Genomic DNA, 20,930 nt, shown 5'->3' on the forward strand with positions numbered 1-20,930 from the left:
CTGAGATAGAGATAGTAAATGAGAAGATTTTTGTAAAACATGTAGCATATAGTGGACTTGCAATAACTGATTTCTTCCTGTATTTTAAACTTCTCTCACATCACCCATTGTAGAAATACAATTGTTGAGCTCAATTTTGGTTTGATTGATGGATTGAAACTAACAAAATTAGGACAATTAGGATTTACTGGTTTAGCAACCAAATCCCACTACCACACCTTCTCAACAATGTAAATTATTAAAGTATTATCTCAATAAATCACTTAAATTACTAATCATTATTTTATTTTTTAAGAAAAAGCTAATGCCTGGAAAATAGCAACCCAATACTTTTCATTTGTCTCTTAAATATTAATAAAGTTATTCATGGTGTTATTTGGGAGAGTCTATAATGTGAGAAATACAGCGTCTCATTTATATTTGATGAGTTCACTTACTGTGAGTTATTTTATTTAACCTTAAGTTTTATTTAATGATTAATGATACTAATGATAGTAAAAATTGCCTAAAGAGAGTACATCTCAACACAGAAAATGGAGGTGAGTATCAAGAAACTTATTAAAATAAAACCTGACATTTTGACAGAAAGTCCTAAATATTGGACAGTAATATTTTTCTAGTAGTAAAACTATAGAGATTTAAATGCAATGTCCAATGATAGCAGCCTTATGCAAATGAAAGTGTTTCTCAACCCAAAAGAATCCATGCCCGATTAGCTAATGTGGAGATAATTATTTATAATAGTATTTACTGGTAAAGAGGAAGGAGTGAAACATTAGATGGACACTTTGGTGTGACTTAGGCAGGATTTATTCATAATTCTAAAGCACCGAAGTGGAAGTCAGCGCACTGACTCAGAGCATTGTGATGGTCCAGCTGTCCATGGCATGCCTCGCCCGTGTGTAGTCATGCATCACAGTGCCAAAGGGAAGACTAACTGGAGGAGATGGTCATGGAACTACTTAACTGGAACAATCTCACCACAACTGAGAGAGAAGAACATTTAGTTACTTATCTGCAATACTTTGAAGTTAATTTTCATTGATTCCCAAAGCACATATGAAATAGCACATTGGGTCCAATTAATGGCCACTCAGTCTAGTTCTCTGCGTGTGAAAGCAATACCAAGGACCAGTTTTATAAAGAGCTCAGTGATTTATTTCTAATATAACGACTTAATTTATTTTTCTAGGAACCACTCAACTAGTTGGGAAAGAAGAAGTCTGCTTTATTTGACATATTTAGTTTACAGTAATGTCTCCTTTGTCTTAGGAATATTTATGTAAATCAGTCCAGTCAGATAAGATACCCAGCATAAAAAGCATACACCAAGGCAGATAAGCACCCAATGCTTACTAATATGACCAATCATGGATATGCTCATTTATTCCAAAAGGAGCCATTTCTATTTTCTTATGTCTTTTTTATTATTTGTTATCTTGGAGCTTCTCAGAAGATTTGGGAAACAATGCATCAATTAACAGGCCCCAAACCTGGTCATATAAATGTATAAATAACGTCCCTGTATAATATGCCATTTTATATTTTGGTATATTATTTTTGGCTAAGGTACCAAAATATTACCACTCTCTTCTTATGGCTTTTAAAAATATAGCCTGCCTAAGAATGCCCTTATAAACAGTTGCATTTCATTCATAAAATAAATCAAATTGGGGTTAACAAAGATTACAGGCCTAAAAAGTATATTGTTTTGCTTGGTTTGAGGCAGTCTAGATTGAAACACTTATGTTACTTGATAATTCTTTGTAGCTGCCACTTCCTCCAGGCAGCCTTCCCTGACTCTTTGTGCTCCCATCATATGCTGTCCTCACCTGGATTTGTTTGATGTCTTGTCTTTTTCCTCCTCTAAACTATGAAATCCTTGTGGCAGGGACGTTTCATTTTTTCTTTGACTCCCCAGCATCCAGAAAATTGTTTGACACATAGTAATTGCTTGAGGACTTTTCACTGGATGAATGAACAGTCTGAAATTATTATTCTATTGCTTTCTAGTCAATCCATGTATAAAAAATTTTTTTTCTGACAACAGTTAAAGCAACATAATTGGATACTTTGATGAGTAGTCGTTAAGATCATCGTCATGGACTGTTTGGTGATTTAGCTCATTATCTACAAATAGGACCGTTTTAAAGGCTTAAATTGATGGATTTAATTTTACCTTGCTATTGTGAATATCATTGAAATTAACAACAGGACCCACACACACAAAGTCTTCAAAGTGTTTATGCTCATTAGATACCAAAAAAAAAAAAAAAAAAGGAGAAAATAATCTGTACATAAATTTCAATACCTAGATTTTGAAATTCTGAGCAGAGAGGCAGAGTGTTTATTTATTTTGAGAATGGAAAGTCAAGAGTCTTGCAAATCAGGCACGTGTTGCAGTCGTTTCCCTGGAATATTGTCAGACCAATCAGCGTTTGTGAGGAACTTTTATGGACAGTATAAATATTTTGAGCTGGAGGCATCATTACCAGCTGATATTTTCTTTCCTCAGGACCAGCTGTTCAGGGGCATCTCGGAGGAGAGCCAGGCACATTTGAGACTTGGCTCTCACTAAAGACGGCCACAGATTCGTGTGCAGCAATGTCGGTGTTAGAAGAAAGCCGACCATTCGCTCAACAGTTATCCAATGTCTACTTTACGATACTTTCACTTTTCTGTTTTAAGCTTTTTGTGAAAATCAGCCTGGCCATCCTTAGTCATTTCTACATTGTGAAAGGAAACCGCAAGGAAGCGGCAAGGATAGCAGCTGAATTTTACGGAGTAACCCAAGGACAAGGTACGTTGATGGCAATGCCCTCTTGTTTCAAATGAAGTTTAAGTATCGTTTCAGCCACAGTCCCAGAAAACATCGCATGTTCTTTATGGGCTGCTTCAAAGTGAATATTCTATAAACTTCTTGTTGCAGAAAATATTTGTTGACTCATTTCATGATCTAATAAAAAAGAAAATTACTTTGCTGTGTAACTATCTGGATTAATAAAATTGAGGTATCATTGCGAAATAGATGAATGGAAACATAGTATTAGATATACATTTTTTACTCATGAATGTTTGAAAACTTTAAACATTTCATTTGCCAAGCCATAGTTTTAGAGGCTTCAATTGTCCTTTAACATGTACACAAATTTTTATTTTTAATTCAAATAGTTATATGTAAAATAATTGTTATTAAAAAGAGAAGATTTTTGTCTTTCACAACTTTTCTTTTTCCAAGCTTAACCACTTGATTAAACATAAAGCACAATGTGTCAATATTAAGAGTTATGGCATGCATTTTCCTGATGGAATTGTTGCTTTGCTCGATTTGTAAAAAGTTGGTATAAGAGGATAGGAACATGAATTAACAAATGTTATGTGCGTGCAGACAAGTATATCTATCCATGTTTCTTAGAAGAAATTGGAATGTGAGGCCAAATGAGAAACAATAATTTCAACCATAGACTTTAAAGGTTGTAAAACCATTCACACTCTATTGGACTGATACTCTGTACAATAAAAGCAGTTCTGATGGTGGATGTCAAGGTGAATTTTTAATTTCTTATAGTCTTTTGATTAATTTCTGGTTTGGAAATCAGCAGGCAAGCATTTTTCAGAGCTCAAAATACTTCTAAAGTAACCTAAAATTTCAGAATCAAAATATGTTATCATATAAAGAATGTAATATAAAAGAATATTTGAGTAGAAAGCTGCCTTCTTAAAATCTGTTTTCCTACATTTTTCAATTTTTGAAAATTCATTTTAAATCTAGGTTACTCTGTAGGTACATGGAAAGGTGAGTGAAGGTAGAAAATACTTTTTTGGTGTGTGAGGTAGATAATGAATATATTTTGCCCAAGGGAGAGTTTTCTTATGCGAAGTGAGGACTTTATGTACTCATTCAGAATGAGGAAAATGTAAATGTCAGTATGAAATTCGCACAAGGCAGGTGGTATCTAGAGGAAATAGGTGGTATTTAATTTTTCACTCACCAGCTCTGCTTCAGACCAGGTATAACTACTTAAATGTGGCATACATTATGTTGGTAAGTGGAATATTTTGTTTTAAAAACAGCAAACATAAAAGATTAGATTTAAAACAAAGACAGATTTCTAGATACAAGACTAAATAGATGCTATGATCGTAAGGTCCTGAAGCTCACTCTCAGGGGCAGCCTATACATTATCACTTCATACATCTTGTCTACTGAATTGCTGTGCATAAAAATATGAAATATGGGCTAAAGATCCACATTTTTTGTGTGAATTGACAAGGGTTTAAGAAGAAGCTATGAAAACTCCTATTTGCACGTATTTACAAATAAAAAGGAACACTGGTCCTCTCTTTACTCCGATCTATGTGTACTTAAGCTGGGAAGTTAGTGGAATACATGAAATGGCTTCCATGCTCCTGTCTAATTTTATAAGTCTGTGTGAAGCTATATTAGAATTCTAAGATTATGTCTGAAAAAGGAAAGAAATTAACACTCACTAATAGAAAACACTTTTCCTGGGAGTATAAAGTTTTTAAAAAATTTTTGTTTTGTGTTGTTTTTAATGTTAGATCTATTTCACAAAATTCTGTCTTCCAATATCTTCAATTAATCTATATGTTAAGCAATACAATATATTATGATAATTTTTATTCAATAAGCATAATTAGCCTCCTTTGTTGTTGTTTTTTTTAATATTAGGAAGACAATCAAGTACCTTCCAACTCTTTCTTGATTTCCTACCTCTAAAAATAAATTCTTCCTTGTCCAGGAAATTATTATTTTCTCCATTTTAATATAGCTTTTTCTTTCATTTACTACAATTAAACTTTTTTATTTTGATTATATTTTTATAATTAACTAATCAGGCTTAATTGTCTTTGTTTAATCTGGCAATTTCCTCCTTCCTGGGAAAGATTATCACCTTCACTCCACTTTGAATTAGGTTTCTCCTTCCTGCTTTCAAGACTTAGCCAGATTGTTCCCCAACATTTCTGATGCGGGGTTGCCAAATTCTGTGAAATATAAGCCGATGTGTGTATTTTCATGTCTTTCATAATTACAGAAGACCCTGTTGACAACATTCTGGATGTCCTCCCCACAAGAAGCAGTGCTGTGGTACGAAATGAAAGAAACTATGTCTTCCTAGATACTCTTGCAAATCAATTCATTGTGTTAGACAAATGTTGGGAGGTCTTTTTAAAGCACTTTCCAATCAGGACTCCAACCAATGTATGATTACACAAGAATACTGAAAAGCCGAATGGTAGCTAAAATAGCTAAGGTTGCTTTCTTCTCAATCTCTTTGCTATTCCAATAAACCTAACAAATCTGCTTTTCATTTTTTGTACCAATGACTTTTATCATCTCCACCATCATGTTCCAGGGGCCTATTTCTTACACTTTTCTATATAACTACCTCCTGTATTGTTCTTGCTGTTTAATGCTCTGATGACAATCTCTATATGACAGAGGTCTAGTCTATTTTTAAAGCTTAACAATCTTACTTTGAGACTGACAGTGAGACTAATAGAAGTTGAAAGGTGTTTTCAACTCTAATATCAAACAGTACAGAAAGCAAATGAGGATGTGGGGTAGTGCATTGATTTTCTGAAATCACTCTAAGGGTCTAGAAGAAGCCATGAATTACTGATATCCCAAGGACACCTCAAGAGGCAGCTCCTGTCCCTGTTAAAGGTAATACTTTTCCAGTTCTATCCTAGGCTCTGAAGGAAGTTCAGTATTTTTACCTACAAGAGACAGGGCCAGAGCTAAGCACCTACTTTTTTTGTGAACCCCTAATATTAAGGAACTAAAGAATCAGAATATGACAGAGGTGAAAATGTACGGTTTCCATCTGTAAGTAGTTTATTCTAATTGAGGAGATAGTATATTGACACATAATAATTACTTTCCAGATACACTAAATACCAAAAGAATGTAAAGAATGGAAAGTCAGTTTCAGATTTGGACTTTGAGAGATATCTTCATGGAAGAGGTACATTTTTTTTTTAATAGTGTTTCTATTTTTCAACTACAGTTAACATACAATATTATTTTAGCTTCAGGTGTACAAGATAGTGATTACACATTTATATAACTTACAAAGTGATCCTTCTGTTTAGTACCCATCTGACTCCATATGTAGTTATTACAATATTATTGATTAGATTACTTATGTTGTACTTTACATCCCCATAACTATTTTGTAACAACCAATTTGTACTTCTTCAACCCTTCCCCCTTTTCATCCATACCCCCAACTCTTCTCCCATCTGGCAACCATCAAAATGTTCTCTGTATCTCGGAGTTTATTTCCATTTTCTTTGTTTGTTTATTTTGTTTCTTAAATTCCACATGTAAGTGAAATCATATGGTATTTTTCATTCTCTGACTTAACCGCCTTTAGTATAATACCCTCTAGGTCCATCCACATTGTTGCAGATGGCAAGATTTCATTCTTTTGTCTGACTGAGTAATATTCTAGTATATATGTACCATATCTTCTTTATCCACTTATCTATTAATGGACACTTAGGTTGCTTCCATATCCTGGCTACTGTAAATAATGCTGCAATGAACATATGAATGCATATGTCTTTTCGTTTTACTGTTTTGGGTTTCTTCAGGTAAATACCCAGAAGTGGAATTACTGGGACTTTCTTTGTATCTTATTATAGTCTTTATTTTAAAGTCTATTTTTTTATATATAAATATTGCTACCCCAGCTTTTTTTTTCCCTTCCCATTTTCAGGAATTATCTTTTTCCATCCCTTTAATTTCAGTCTCTGTGTGTCTTTCAATCTGAAGTGAGTCTCTTGTAGTCAGCATATGTAAGGATCTTGTTTTCTTATCCATTCAGCCACCCCATGTCTTTTAATTAGAGCAATTAATCCATTTACATTGAAAGTAATTGTTGACAGGTATATAGTTATTGCCATTTTATTATTCATATTTTTTATCCTTTTTTTCATCTTGAAGAAGTCCCTTTTACATTCCTTGTAATAATGGTTTGGTGGTGATGAACTCCTTTAGCTTTTTCTTGTCTGGGAAGCTCTTTATATGTCCTTCCATTCTAAATGATAGCTTTGCTGGGTGGAATAATCTTGGTTGTAGGTCCTGACTTTTCATCACTTTGAATATTTCCTGCCAAACCCTTCTGGCCTAAAGAGTTTGTGTTGAGAAATTAGCTGATAGTTTTATGGGAGCTCCCTGTGTAGGTAACTAACTTCTTTTCTCCTGCTGCTTTAAGATTCTCCCTTTGTCTTTAACCTTTGGCATTTTAATTATGATGTGTCTTTGTGTGGGCCTCTTTGTTCATTTTTGGGGGGACTCTCTGTGCTCCCTGGGCTTTTATGTCTATTTCCTTTGTCAGGTCAGGGAATTTTCTGGCATTATTTCTTCAAATAGATGTTTAATTCCTTGCTTTCTCTCTCTTCTCCTTCTTATACCCCTATGATGTAAATGTTGGTATGCTTGATGTTGTCCCAGAGGCCCCTTAAACTATCCTCATTTTTTAAAATTCTGTTCGCTGTTCTGATTGGGTGTTTTCTGTTACCTTATCTTCCAAATCGCTGATTTGATTCTTTGCTTCATCTAATCTACTATTGATTCCCTTTAATTTATTCTTCATTCCAGTTATTGTACTCTTCACTTCTGACTGGTTCTTTTTTATGTTTTCTATCTCCATTCTTATGTTTCCTGTCTCTTTGTGGAAGTTCTCCCTGAGCTCACTGAGCATTCTCATAGCTAGTGTTTTGAACTCTGCATCTGATAGATTGCTTACATCCATTTTGTTTACTTCTTTTTCTGGAGCTTTGTTCTGATCTTTCATTTGGGACATGTTTCTTTTTTGGAGAAGGTAGATCTTGAGCTGACCCCAGGAATGAATAGAAACATGAATTTAGGGGTGCACATAGAATATGAAGAGATAATAGATTTGAGTAGAGTAGTAGTTTCACAGTATTGAAAAATGGTAATAAATTGAGCAAGATGTGGAGGAATTTGAATGGCAAGCTAAGCAATTCAAATTTAACATGAAGGCAGTAGGAGTCAGTGAGCGTTTCTGGTATGAGTGAAGGTTGGAAAATGGGAAAAGATGTAAAACCCAAATTTAAGGTAAATTTATATAGGAGTTATCTTTGAAGTTGGGCGATGAGACAGGTTTTAAGTGGGTAGACCAGTAGGCCCCTGTCATAAGGAAGTGAGGACCTAGACTTGTCTGTTGGTGCCAGTGTGAATAGAGAAGAAAAATGACAACAACAACAAAAATAAATAAATAAAAGAAGAAAAGAAAAATGAACGAATCTGATGATTTCTTTAAATAGTACTGCCAAAGATAATAAATGTTACCTTAGGAACTGATTGTCTGCCAGGATTGGATTTAAGATATCTAAAGAAAAATACGTCAGTCAGAAGAGGGATTAGTTAGCCACACCGGGGAGTCCGCACTCCCAGCCAATGCAATTGCAAAGAAGTAGATCTTTGGCTACTTGATGATGTGGTGGCTTGCGTCTCTCTCTGAAACATCAGGGTAAATCAGGAAGTAGTAGAACTAGAATCTTAATTCTTGTCTTGTATTTGACTTATTTAATGTATTCCCTTTGTCTGGCTTTTTCATCATCAGTTATTAACCTCTGAGTATGACTTGTCCACAGAAAGAAAATGTGCTAGCTTGCCCCAGCAGTGTTTTAGTCCATCTGAGACAGATGGTTCTTATTATAAATTAATGTATTTGCATCATGATATATCATCCTAGTGTTTTGTGCTCTTTGAGTTGTAAATCCACCTCTGAGATGTAAATTTGCTCCAGCTTTGCTGATAGATCAAGTTTCCAAGCCTGCAAGGACATGGACCAAATTCTAGTCTGTGGAAAATTCATCCAGGTAATTAATGTCTCTGTGAGGCTGCTTGAAAAACAATCTTGTGACACCAAACCTCTCCAGGAACTTCTTTCACAGTTAAGAGTTTATATAGAATATGGAATGGATGTAGAGTCATCGGATGAAATATTTGTACTTGTGATTTCATAAATTTGGTTTTAGGTTTGCCATTAAGCATACATTTTTTATTTATTTTTCTTTGGAACGAGTCTATCGTAGACACTTGGAAATAGGCTGCAGTGTAAACGTGTCACCATAAGTTAAAGTTCTCATTTGGAGAATAGTGTAACCTGGATAGGAAAAGAATTTGGAATTTTATATAATGTAATATCAATTTTTCTCCATCAGTAAAGTCCATCTTAGGTCTGAAAACAACTTTAGGAATTTGATGGCAGCAGCAGTGACACTTATTATACCTGCTTCCGAGGAACAACTTGTTTCATGTGGTTTTTGGTGCTGCAGTGTTGATTGTATATGAGGTTAGCTATGTTAGGAACAGTGCTCAGAATCTCAGCAGTGAAAGATTTCAAGAGACAAATCTGTAGGAGGACCTCTTTCATGGTGTTCATTATATAAAGGTATAAAAATACCTTTAAGACAAGAGAGTTTTAGACACATTATCTATACTTAGGTAGAACTCCACATAAGAATAATTTGAATCAATAGAACCGTTCTACTATCACAAAAGACATGACATTATAATCAAAAGTGCTACAAAAATTTTGTAAAAGATATTTTAATTTTGCCCAAGCTCTACTCATTTTCAGATATGTCAGAGCACTTTTTTGGGGAGAAATTATTACGATACTAAGTTAAGAATGGAATCTCAGGACAAAGTGCCAAATTACAAAAGACTGTCATTTTAATGTATTAATGCATGAATTTTTGGGATTTAGGAACTTGGCAGAGCTGATTGTAGCTTAGGTGGGATCGGTTTTCCTAGGCATATTCTTCTCATTCCTTTTTGTTCCTCTCTTCCTCCCTTTAGTTATTCAATTATTGGCACATTTATCACTTACAGTATTTACTTGTGTATCTCCCTGTCAAAGGCCTCCTGTGATAGAGGATAAAATTTACAAACACACTGCAGTCCCTTTCCTAAAGGTGTGTGAGAGAGCTAGAGAGATAACAAAGTCATTTAAAAGTGTGATAAGTCCGACTTCACAAGGTTAAAGGTGCTATGGGAGCACAGAGGAGAGAGTATAAACAATACTTCTGCCTGGGATGTCAGTTAAATTAAAGCTGTACCAACAACATGCACGTTCTCTCCCATAATTATGCACGGATCCTTATTCATCATGCTTGAAAGCTTCTCGAATTCCTGCTTTCACTTTCTATTTACTTTTCACCTCTCAACCTATTATTATTATTGCTATTTCTAACTCATATACCTTCTGTGTAAATCTTTACCTAAAGGCTCAGAGTTTTATTGTTAAAATAATTTATTTTGAGGAAAAACAAGTATGCTCATTGCTCGCCCACTAAGCTTTTTGACAAATGACACATATTTTGGTGAAAATTTTCAAAATGAATTTTGTACATATTGATAGGTGACATTGTTATAGTCAACTCTAAATCTTTCATTTAATAAGGACAGTGAAAGAATGAAAACTAGGTCTTGACCTTCTGCTTTCCAATTTACTTCTTTTAGAAAATGGTCATTTATTAAAATAAAATAAAATAGTAATTTATTAAAATAAAAGCTATTTTTCTTATTAATTGACATAAGTGATACAGTTTTGAATTTACTTGAGCTCAGTAAATACTTAGATACCTGCTCTGTTCCTGGCACACTATTATGTGCAATATGTACATAGAAGGATATATGTATATTTACATATACGTAGGTGTGGATATATATGTATATATTTACCACCCTAATCTCTCTGTCCCTGAGACCGTTCTAGAAAACTCCTAAATCTACTTTGTGGACAATTTTTAAAATCCTATCTCACAATAACCAATGGCAGATTATAGAAGTGAGAAAAAAGATCATTCTAATATATGTTATGCTTTGACCTAAATTTTACAGAGTGGATTTGTTTAAACACAAGCCACCTGGAAGTGCTAACGGTGTAATACCTTATGAGACTTCTTAAGTCTCTCCCTCCCAGACCTGATATTCTTTGGGCATTTCCAGTCTAAAAAGCCAATGATCTGCTTTGTAATGTTGCTAAGAGAAGGCCGGAAAGGATGAATGATTTGTTCTTTATGCAGCTGGTAAAGTAAAAATGTCAAAAGTTTACACAGTCCTAAGCAAACTTACCCTTCCTTCTCTCCTTCCTTCCTCCCTCCCTCCCTCCCTCCCTCCCTCCCTCCCTCCCTCCCTCCCTCCCTTCCTTTTTTGGTGAAACTTCAGAAGCTGGGTTGTAAGAGAGATTTTTTTTGTTAAAGAAAAGGATAAAATAATATTTCAAACTAAACATGTCCTAGTTTATTTCAAATATTATGTACGTTACATGCACCTTTACAGAACCTAACCACCCTATAAAATGAGTCATACCTGAATATCTTTTCAACATTCTTTCCCAGGGATTAGAGCAACAGTAAATATTTTGGACCCTCAGGAATCTGTGTGACTATGTGAGATGGCAGGAAGGCATCCTCTCTTCATCAGGGTAGCTAAAATTCCCATGTCACCATTATCTACTGGGCAAAATAGAAACGTTCAGAAATGCATACACTCTTTCCAGAAGGCTTATAGTCTTAAACTATGGGCAGAGTACAAACAAACTGAAATTTAATACTGAAATGCCATTCATGTGCTTAAATAGAAACACTGGCTCCACTTAGTCGTCAAGTGTGCAACTTGACTTACATGAAAACTGACAATGATGCAATTAACATTAAGGTCTGGCCATGGAATATTTGCTCTTCACTATCATAATGCTGCAAAGTTCCTTGTTAGGTGATGGAGTCAGGTAGTCTTCTGCGGAAGTGCTAAAGGAAGCTGTTCTTCCTCTGTAGGGGTCTCAACACACTATAGTAGCAGTTAAACAAGGAGCACATAAGTAATGGTGACTGAGTGACTGAACTCAGTAACAATCAAACACATTTTGACGAGGCACCGAGGAGATTTATGAACTAAATCTGTTTTCTAACTCTACCTCACTCATTAGAGAAAGGACGATTCCTCTCATCCATCAAATGGGAGTAGTAAGTAATTTTTAGAATAAAATGATGCACCAAATGAATTTCTCTATTTGAAAACTTTGTGTCTTATTTCCCTCTTGAGCCATTATCCGGAATGGGGAATTAGGAAAAGGAAAAAGTGCTAGTTCCTTTAGAGTTCAAATACATAGAATCACAGATATATTGAGTCTGAGGAATAATGAATACTTCTTCATAGTGACTCTCTAATAACTAAAAGAAAAGGAGCTAAATGATAATTTGAGTATTTCTCCCTTTCTCAACATCCAGTAGTTATGCTAAAATAGCTCATCCAGTAAAATCTAGTATAGGAGCTAAGTTTGATGACTACTTACCATGACTCAAAGAAATCAACAGAACAAGAGAGGTTTGGGTTGGAGAGACTACCTCCTGTACAATGAGTATTAAGTCCTAAAATAATACTTGTCTATCTAATTGTGTAACATTCCAAGAATGTGAAAGAAAGGGAAATTTGTTTAAGCTCAGTATTTCGGGTTCACTGGAAGTAATGATAAAATTTTTAAACAAATTTTTATTTATGAAAGTTAATTGGATTCAATGATTGAGATTTTTATAATTATGTAGAGTTTAATTTTAAAAAGCATGCACAAATGACCTTAAACCTGGTTTACAGCTTTGTAATGCATATTTTGATTGTTAAAAAAAAATAAGATTTTGGAAGACAGAAGTTAATTAAAAGGGAAAAAAAAAGAATTTTGAAGTTAATCTAAGGCTCATGGAGCAAACATGATTCTTGCCAAATACTTGGATTCTGAATTGTAACAGGACCACAGGGTAAAGTGCTGTTATTCTGGAGGAGGAAAAAAGTCACTTGGTTTTTGAAATAACTGTCGATGGCATATAGGGAAAATAATGCCTTGGATATTAGAGAAACTCAGCAAATATTTGTGGAATAAATAAAAGACCTTACATTAGAGGAAAATGGAGTTTAAAATCACATCACAGATAACATAGTGACTTAACCACATACAAATTGTTCTGTGGTGGCTCTAGTGCTTACTAACTGTGTCATCTTAGGAAAGTTGTTTAAAGTCTACCGCCCTCAGTTTCTTCATCAGTAAAATGGAAATAGTGACATTTATTTCAGAGGGGTTATTGTGAGTTTTATATGAGATATAATTTATTATGTAAATCATTTGCCATAGTGTCTGGCATATACTTAACACTCAATAAATGTTAGCTCTTTATATTGTCCTTTAAAAATTTTCAAAAACAGGACAAAATGCTACAATTTAGCAACACAGAGAAGCATCAATAAGAAAAAATAGTGAAATTATAATAAATTGTGTTTTCTAAACAGTTTGTAAAAGCACATGCTAATACTAGGACTTATCTACCATATATCTCCGAAAATAAGACCGGGTCTTATATTAATTTTTGCTCCAAAAGAAGCATTAGGGTGTATTTTCAGGGGATGTCTTATTTTTTCGTGTACAACAATCTACATTTATTCAAATACAGTCATGTCATCGTCTTCTGGAACATCGTCATAATGTACTAAATGCGTCTGTCTGGCTGACGATCTTAACTGGGATTTATTTTCAGAGTAGGTCTTATTTTCGGGGAAACACAGTACTAAGCAAGCATTGGGCCCCAGCCTCCTGTTAACTCTTTGGGTAGATGGTTTCAGAACATAAATGGTTGGTTTTATGTATATGTTGATTTAAAAATTACAAACTGAAGCTCTGAAAGCTTACATAACTTGTCAAATTTTTCAGTTTGTAACAGGAAGTAGATTTTCCACCCAGATCCCTTTGACTCCTGAGCTTTTCCTCTCAAACAGCCTCCTGTAACACTACTGGTCTTTCACACCATGTGAACAAGGACGATGGCAGAATCAAGTCTCAAGCTCATCAGCTTTCTGCCAACCATGCAATTGATCTGTCTACTGGTCCTTTCCATACAGACTTTTAACTGTTTAAAAAGAATTTAAAATACAAAATTTTCCAAAAAACACAAGCTAAAATAAGCAGTTTGTGTTGTGCTTTTAAGACCTAGGCTACTCTTGTCTTTCAGATATTTTCTCTAAAAAAAAAGCAAGACATTCTGAGCCATCACACAGAACTGGAGCACAGAAATGCAGAGGGTTCAGCTAATGGCGCTGGACCTAGCCAGAATGCTATGGCGGAAAGCCTGGTTCAGAGGAGGCATCGTAAAATTACTTGCAGAAAGTTGTTCTACGATCTTACTCTGTCCAAGAAACTCTGCTTGCCAGAAATTCTTTGGGAAAAAATGTATTCCTGGGAAAACCTGGTCAAAAACCTCGTAATGGGTATACGTAGGAAACCTGGGTTTTTCTGGAAGGGCATTATGAGAAATGGGTAATGGCATGTCACAGCAAATTACCGGTTACTCTTGTAATTAGAGTGGGTGCCATAGAAAGAGTTGAAGCTGCTTCACTTCCAACAGATATTAATTAACTTCTGCCAAACTGTCCCTCTTGCCCTTTTCTTTTCTCTTGGTCCCTGGCAGCTGAAAAAGGAAGGCAAAAACCAATAGTGACAACACTAACAGTGAAGAGCTGAGTCAATTAGTTCAGGGATTTGGCATTTTTCCTTTATTTTCTCTGCTTCTTTCTGCCAGCTGGTCTCTCCAGGAAGCAAGCAAAACATAGGTTTTCACTGGACATATCTTATAAAAAGTTATTTTTAAAATTTGTTTATAAGGAAAGAGTAAAATAAATGTTTTTTCAAAAAATAGCAGAATTATATATGAAAATAAGGATGCAGAATTATTTCATAGAATCATTGAATTACCTCAAACTCTATCAGTATTTTAAATTGTCTGGGGCCCTATACACAGGCTTGCAAAATCTCCCTCCAAGAGCTTGCAGAAACATTTGCTCCTTTGCCAGGCCACTCAAGGACGATCAGAAGGTGGCTAAGCCTCTCTCCATAAAACAATAAATCACAGATAATGATTTTGTGTTCTCTCTTCAGTATGAGGCCATTAAACTGCATACATTACAATCAGGGAACAAAGTGATGGTCCAAGCAACAGGAACATTAATGCTGTTAGTTATGAGGTTGGATGGGTAGCTTTCCTCCTACAATATTCATGACTAGATGCAAACCTCAACCTCAAGTTAGAAACAAGTGTTACTTCTGCAAACGAGGCAGGAATAGGATGATGGACGAAGAACTTTCTTAAAATGGAATGTCTTCACAAACTGGAGAGTAGCATTTTTGAGCAATACAGCCAGCCCTCTATGGCGACTCCACATTTGCAGAAGGCAGCTCAGTCTCTCTTAGTCTTCAATAGATGCTTTTGGAATAACACTGCTGACACAATACTGGCTTTTTGTTTTACGGGCTATAGAAATCCAGTTCTGTGTTGTAATATCAAAATTGTAATATTCTAGCAGAAATGCTATTTTTTAAAATAGCTAAATCCTAGGTACTTTTGAAGCTATGTCTAAACATTGGCAAAATACTGATCATATAGACCAGAATATGTGCATTGTTGTGCTTTATAAATTGTGTATAAAACAGCTTTTAGTAAATTACTGAATTTTTGTCTTACCATGTAAACTTGTTACTTAAAAGTCCCTTTGGAAGTAAACAATATATTCATTCTGTAAATATAAAATGTTCGTATGCTACATTTTCTTTAAGTTGAAGTATAGCTGTGTGTTGCTTTTCTAGTACATATATGGTAAATATTGTACACGGAGAAGATGAGAAATGAAAAAAAGCAAACATCTTCTTCAACATAAATTGAGTCTCGTTTCTCAACTGTCCTATAATTGAACTTAATAGGGATGGTCAGCGAGTGTCTTTTGACATTGTCTATCCCTAGCTTTGACTGCACATGACCTACCTCATACTTCCTAATGATGATAGCTCATATTTTTATGGTAATTCGCAGTCTTTCTTTACATACTATCCCTTTTTATCCTTATAACTATCCTTTACAAAGTAGATGGTATTATACTTCTTTTACAGAGAAGGGAGCAGGAGCTTAAAAACATAAAGGGACTTGCTCGACAGATTGATCGAGTTAGAGGAAAGTCAGAACGGGAGCCCCAGGCTACTGATGTTGCTTCTGACACTTGTGGGATTTTGTTTCTTTGATTATGTTATGAAACAAGCAGTGTACTTTTTTCCAGGGCTTTCTGTGTATTGGGTTGCAGTCTATCTTTCAGGGTCTTTGTAATAATCCTAGCTAGACAGAAGGACTCAATACTTTCTGTGTTGCTTTCTTCCCAATCAAGTGATATCCCAAACGAACTGAACATTGACTATACTACCAAGTCCAGTCATTACCAGCTTATAAGCCTTGTGAAGACAGGGACTCATTGCATCCTCAGAGCTTAGAAAAATGCCTAGCACATGACAGGTACTTTATAAATATTTGAGGAAGGAAGGAATCAAGGAAGTAGGGAAAAAGGAAGGGAGAAAGCAAGGGGATTCAAACTTAAGTACATGAATTTTATTACAATTTCAATACAGGACGCTGCCTATTCTAATTCTGCCTCACCCAGTGGTGTGACCTGTACACACTGAATAAATGTTAAAAGAGAGACACCGGGAGTTAATTCTCACAGAACAAATGAAGACAGAAAACCAATACTGTCCAGAAATCAAATCTCTAACTAATGTGCTGCACTCCTTCCCCTTCTTAATCAGACTTACCCTCCCTTCTCCCTGATTCCTGTCAGCCTCATGAATTGGCAATAGCCCTCCTTCCCAAACAAAACAAACCCTTTATATGTTTTTAATTGGAACCAGTTAAAGGCTGGTATCAAGAACGAAGTATCAAGTATCTTCTTTATCTCCTATTAACTCAAAGATTGCTTACCTTTTGCTGAGGAGTGCTGCTTGCTTACCTTTCTATATCTCATTTTAAGTAAATGCATTTTTATTCTTATTATTTTAAACTTTCTGAGCTACCTTTCAAACACTATTAAATGATTTTTCTTCATTTATTTAACATTGAATATGGTATTTCAAAGTGTGTATAGCAAACAGAAAGCACTCCCAACACCAGGTATCAGAACTGTAACTGACAGGAGATGGCTCTCTTTTTTCCTCTAAGGTGGATCAGAAAATTGTCAAGTGGTAGAAGGTGTTACAAGAAGGGACATGGCTGATGTAAAACTTAGGATCAATACCTACTGAAAACATTTCCTCTGGACTTCAGTTCTTCACCCTTCAAGCCACTCTGTACGTTACTCCTGTGCCCCAAATTCTTTCAGATCTGTTTTAGTGAGCAAAGTGGTAGCAATGATAACAAATACATATGTTTTAAATCTTGCTTTTGCCTAGACACATAAATGGCTTCTTCATACACAGTTGGCTAGACGATTACAGTGGGCGGAATGGTCTGTTTTAGGGTCGGGAACTCTCTTCAGTAACTAAGGTAACAAAAGGGAAAGAGAACAGCAGCCCCCACAGTGTGGAGTAGGCCTCCTGGTTGAAGATAGTTGGACAAAGACAGGCTGTCGTACCTGTCGAGCTGGTCAACCACTGTCTGTGATGCCACCTTGACCTACTAGGTTGGAGCTGAGGCAGCACACCTGGGAGTCCTGACTTTCTATGCCTTCTGTGTAAGACCTACCTGCTTCTGCAAGTATGTTCAACATGGTGGAAACAAACACCAGTAGACCTCTGTCTTCATTTTCTTGAAAAATATCCACATAAAACACTCTGGCTGCTGCCAATGCCTCAACCTTCCGTGAGCTCATGGCTAGTGGTGATAAAACTATTTGTGGCTATAACTATGGGGAGGAGAAGGATTATGTGTAAAGTAGCTCTTACATTAGGTCCTTGTACGTGATGCGTATCAGATTTTCTTCCCAGCAGCTGTTGTGCTCTGACTAGAGAACACAGGTTGCTGATTTAATTCCTTGTATGGATTTCATTGTCCTTTTCTAAATTTCAAGTTAGCAGTTGGTGGAAATAGAACATTTGTGAGAACAAAGTGGGTAAAGAGAACAAAAGGATGAGAAAAGTATCCTTTTTATGAGAACAGTGAACACTAACTCAGTTCTCAGTTACGAGCCAGGGGCTGTTCAAAACATGTATAATGAGAAACTCATTTAATCTTTGCAGAAACCTTATGATGGAGGAGCTCCTGGTTATTAGATGTGTTCTTCCCTCCCTTCTTTATACTCACTGGTTTAGATTTGGCTGCCATGGTATTAAGTACCAATATCGTACACTGGAAAGAACATGAGTAGGAAGCAGACAATCTCGGTTCCAGTTTTGCTTTGCTATGCTCGGGGTGACTTTGAGAACACCACTTCCCCTCTCTCAACTTCCCTTTCTACATCTGCAAAATGAAGGAGTGAGGCAAGATCCGTGCGTTCTGAATCTGGTTTTTTAAGCCATTGCCCTTTTTTGGGTGATGACCTGGCAGCTCAATTTGTAAAGCTGCTAGAGTGGAAGCTGCTCTGTTTGACGACAGAGTCCCATGCTTGACTGGCACACCCTGCAGTCGCTCTCTTCAACTCATAGTGGTCTTTGAAGCCATTTGCAGATCACGAAAGTAGATGATATCTAAGTCTACTTTTAGCTCTGAAAAACGATGATTCTTTCATGCTATTTTGACGGTTGGTGAATCATTTTTGGACCACAGAAGCTTTCCCACAGAGAACCCAAGTTCCTTTTTGTGAATGTATCACACCCATGACCTCCCCTGCCCTATTCCAGAACATGGAAACTATACTCAGCTGAACTATTCAGAACAACTGGAGACAGTTGCCAAATAACGTGTAATAACAATTATTTTATTTTATTATTTTTTTATGTATTATTTTTATTTTTTTAAGGAGGGCACAGCTCACAAAACGGCAACCTTGTTGCTACCAGCACCGCGCTCTAACCAACTGAGCTAACTGGCCACCCCATGACAATTATTTTAGAACAGTCCCTGTGGTCTTGAGGAAAAGTTTTCTTTCATTCATTTCAAGGATCACCCGAAATTGTTGACGCCCATTGTTGGCAATTTCGCTCTCCAGCGCCAGAGTCTGGTTCCCTCCCATGTTTTCTCATCCTCCCCACTGCGCATGCTGCAGTACTCAGAGAAAGTCCCTGGGTCATCTTGGGTGCTCCATTTGTTTCATTGAGGTGAATATTGTCTCCTCAGCACAAATGAGAGGAGAGCTAAAGTCCCTGTTGCTCTCAGTCAGAGGACAGATATTCAGTAGATTTGGGCAGTCAAGGCAAACAAGGAGGCTTTCAAATACTGCAGCATAGAATGAAGGTCATCAGGTTAAGAAGAGGCACGTGCTTCTTCTGCTCTTATTGGGGTGATGTGTTTTCTCTTCACCTCCTTGTCTTTAAAGTCTTTTTGGCTGGCCTTTTTTGATTAATTAGTATTTTTTTTAATCATAAAATAAGCTACATCTGGAAAAAAAGGAATGGAACTCATTTATAGAATTTAATAAAAGATTGTAAAGCAGAAACCTGTTTAACCACCACCCAAGTCGAGAAATAGCAAACATTCTTGGAAGCCCAGAAGCCTTCCAGATAACGCTTTGCAACCATAACACCCTCTCCCTGTCCCCAAAGAGAGGGAGATTAATGTTTGCAGTAATCATTTTCTTGCCTTTCTTTATAGTTTTCACTCCTATGAATACATCCTATACATTCTATAATCTACGTGCATAAGGTTTGGATTAGCCTTCAAATTTTATATAAATTCACTCAGTCTCTAAATATTCTTTCATGCATTACTTTTATCACTGAACAATATGATGGAAAGGTTATGTGTACCTGGAGTTCATTCATTTTCAATGCTGTAAATTCTCTTCCCAATTTGGGGCAATTATGAATGGTATTGCTATAAACATCTAGTACAAATAAGTTTGCATAGCTCTAGGAGTGGAATTGCCAGGTCATACAGCATGTGTATCTTCAGTTTTTTAGATAGCATCACGCTGTTTTCCAACATGGTTGTATCTATAATGAAACCACAGTGTATGGCAATGCATGCTGCTTTCCATTATTGCTGCTATTTGGTTTTGTTAGTATTAAATTTTGCCAACCCGGGGGATGGGGGGTATATGGTGTATCTTATGGTTTAAATTTCATTTCCCTGATGAATAATGCCATTTTCATACATTTATTGGACATTTATACTTCCTCTTTTGTGACATGCTTGACAAATATTTTGCCATCTATTATATGGGTCATTTTTTCGTTGATTCTCAGAAGTTATTTATATATTCTCACAATTATACACGTAATGAAAATAAACAAAAGAACTGCATACAACTATCTTTTGTGGCAAAACTTTTCCCTTTTATGGTTTTTCTTTTGGTGCACAGAAGCTCTTAATTTAAAAATAGTAGTCAAATGTATTGATCTTTTCCATTTGGGTTAATACTTTTTGTGTAATTTATTTTTAAACTCCTGCTGTACTTCAAGATAATGAAAGTATATTTCTGTATTCTCTTCTTTTTTTTTAATTTTTATTAAATCTATTGAGCTAACGTTGGTTAGTCAAATTATATAGGTTTCAAGGGAACAAGTCTATAGTACATCATCTATATATTGCATTGTGTGTTCACCACCCAGAGTCAGTTCTCCTTCCATCACCATATATTTGACCCTGTTTACCCTCTTCTACAACCCCCTCCGCCCTCTTCCCCTCTGGCAACCACTAAACTGTTATCTGTGTCTATGAGGTTTTTCATTTGTTTGTCTTGTTCACTTGTTGTTTTCAGTTTCATGTCCCACATATGAGTGAAATCATATGGCTCTCAACTTTTTATATCTAACTTATTTCACTTATCATGATAATCTCGAGATCCACCCATGTTGTTGCAAATGGCAATATTTCATCTTCTCTTATGGCCTTGTAATATTCCATTGTATATATGTACCACATCTTCTTTATCCAATCTTCCATCAAAGGACACTTTGGTTGTTTCCATGTTT

General features: G+C 35.7%; 1 protein-coding gene across 1 annotated transcript in view; it reads left to right on the plus strand.

Moving 5' to 3' along the window:
• The first annotated feature begins 2,498 nt into the window (after positions 1-2,498).
• Positions 2,499-20,930, plus strand: part of ASB5 (ankyrin repeat and SOCS box containing 5) — a 51,533-nt gene continuing 33,101 nt past the window's right edge. The window contains exon 1 of the mRNA XM_019749455.2: positions 2,499-2,800. Within this exon, the coding sequence (XP_019605014.1) occupies positions 2,605-2,800 (196 nt within the window). The 5' untranslated portion in view covers positions 2,499-2,604. The remainder of the gene's footprint in view (positions 2,801-20,930) is intronic.

This window comes from Rhinolophus sinicus, linkage group LG04 (assembly GCF_036562045.2).
Source record: "Rhinolophus sinicus isolate RSC01 linkage group LG04, ASM3656204v1, whole genome shotgun sequence".
Classification (NCBI taxonomy): Eukaryota; Metazoa; Chordata; class Mammalia; order Chiroptera; family Rhinolophidae; genus Rhinolophus; species Rhinolophus sinicus.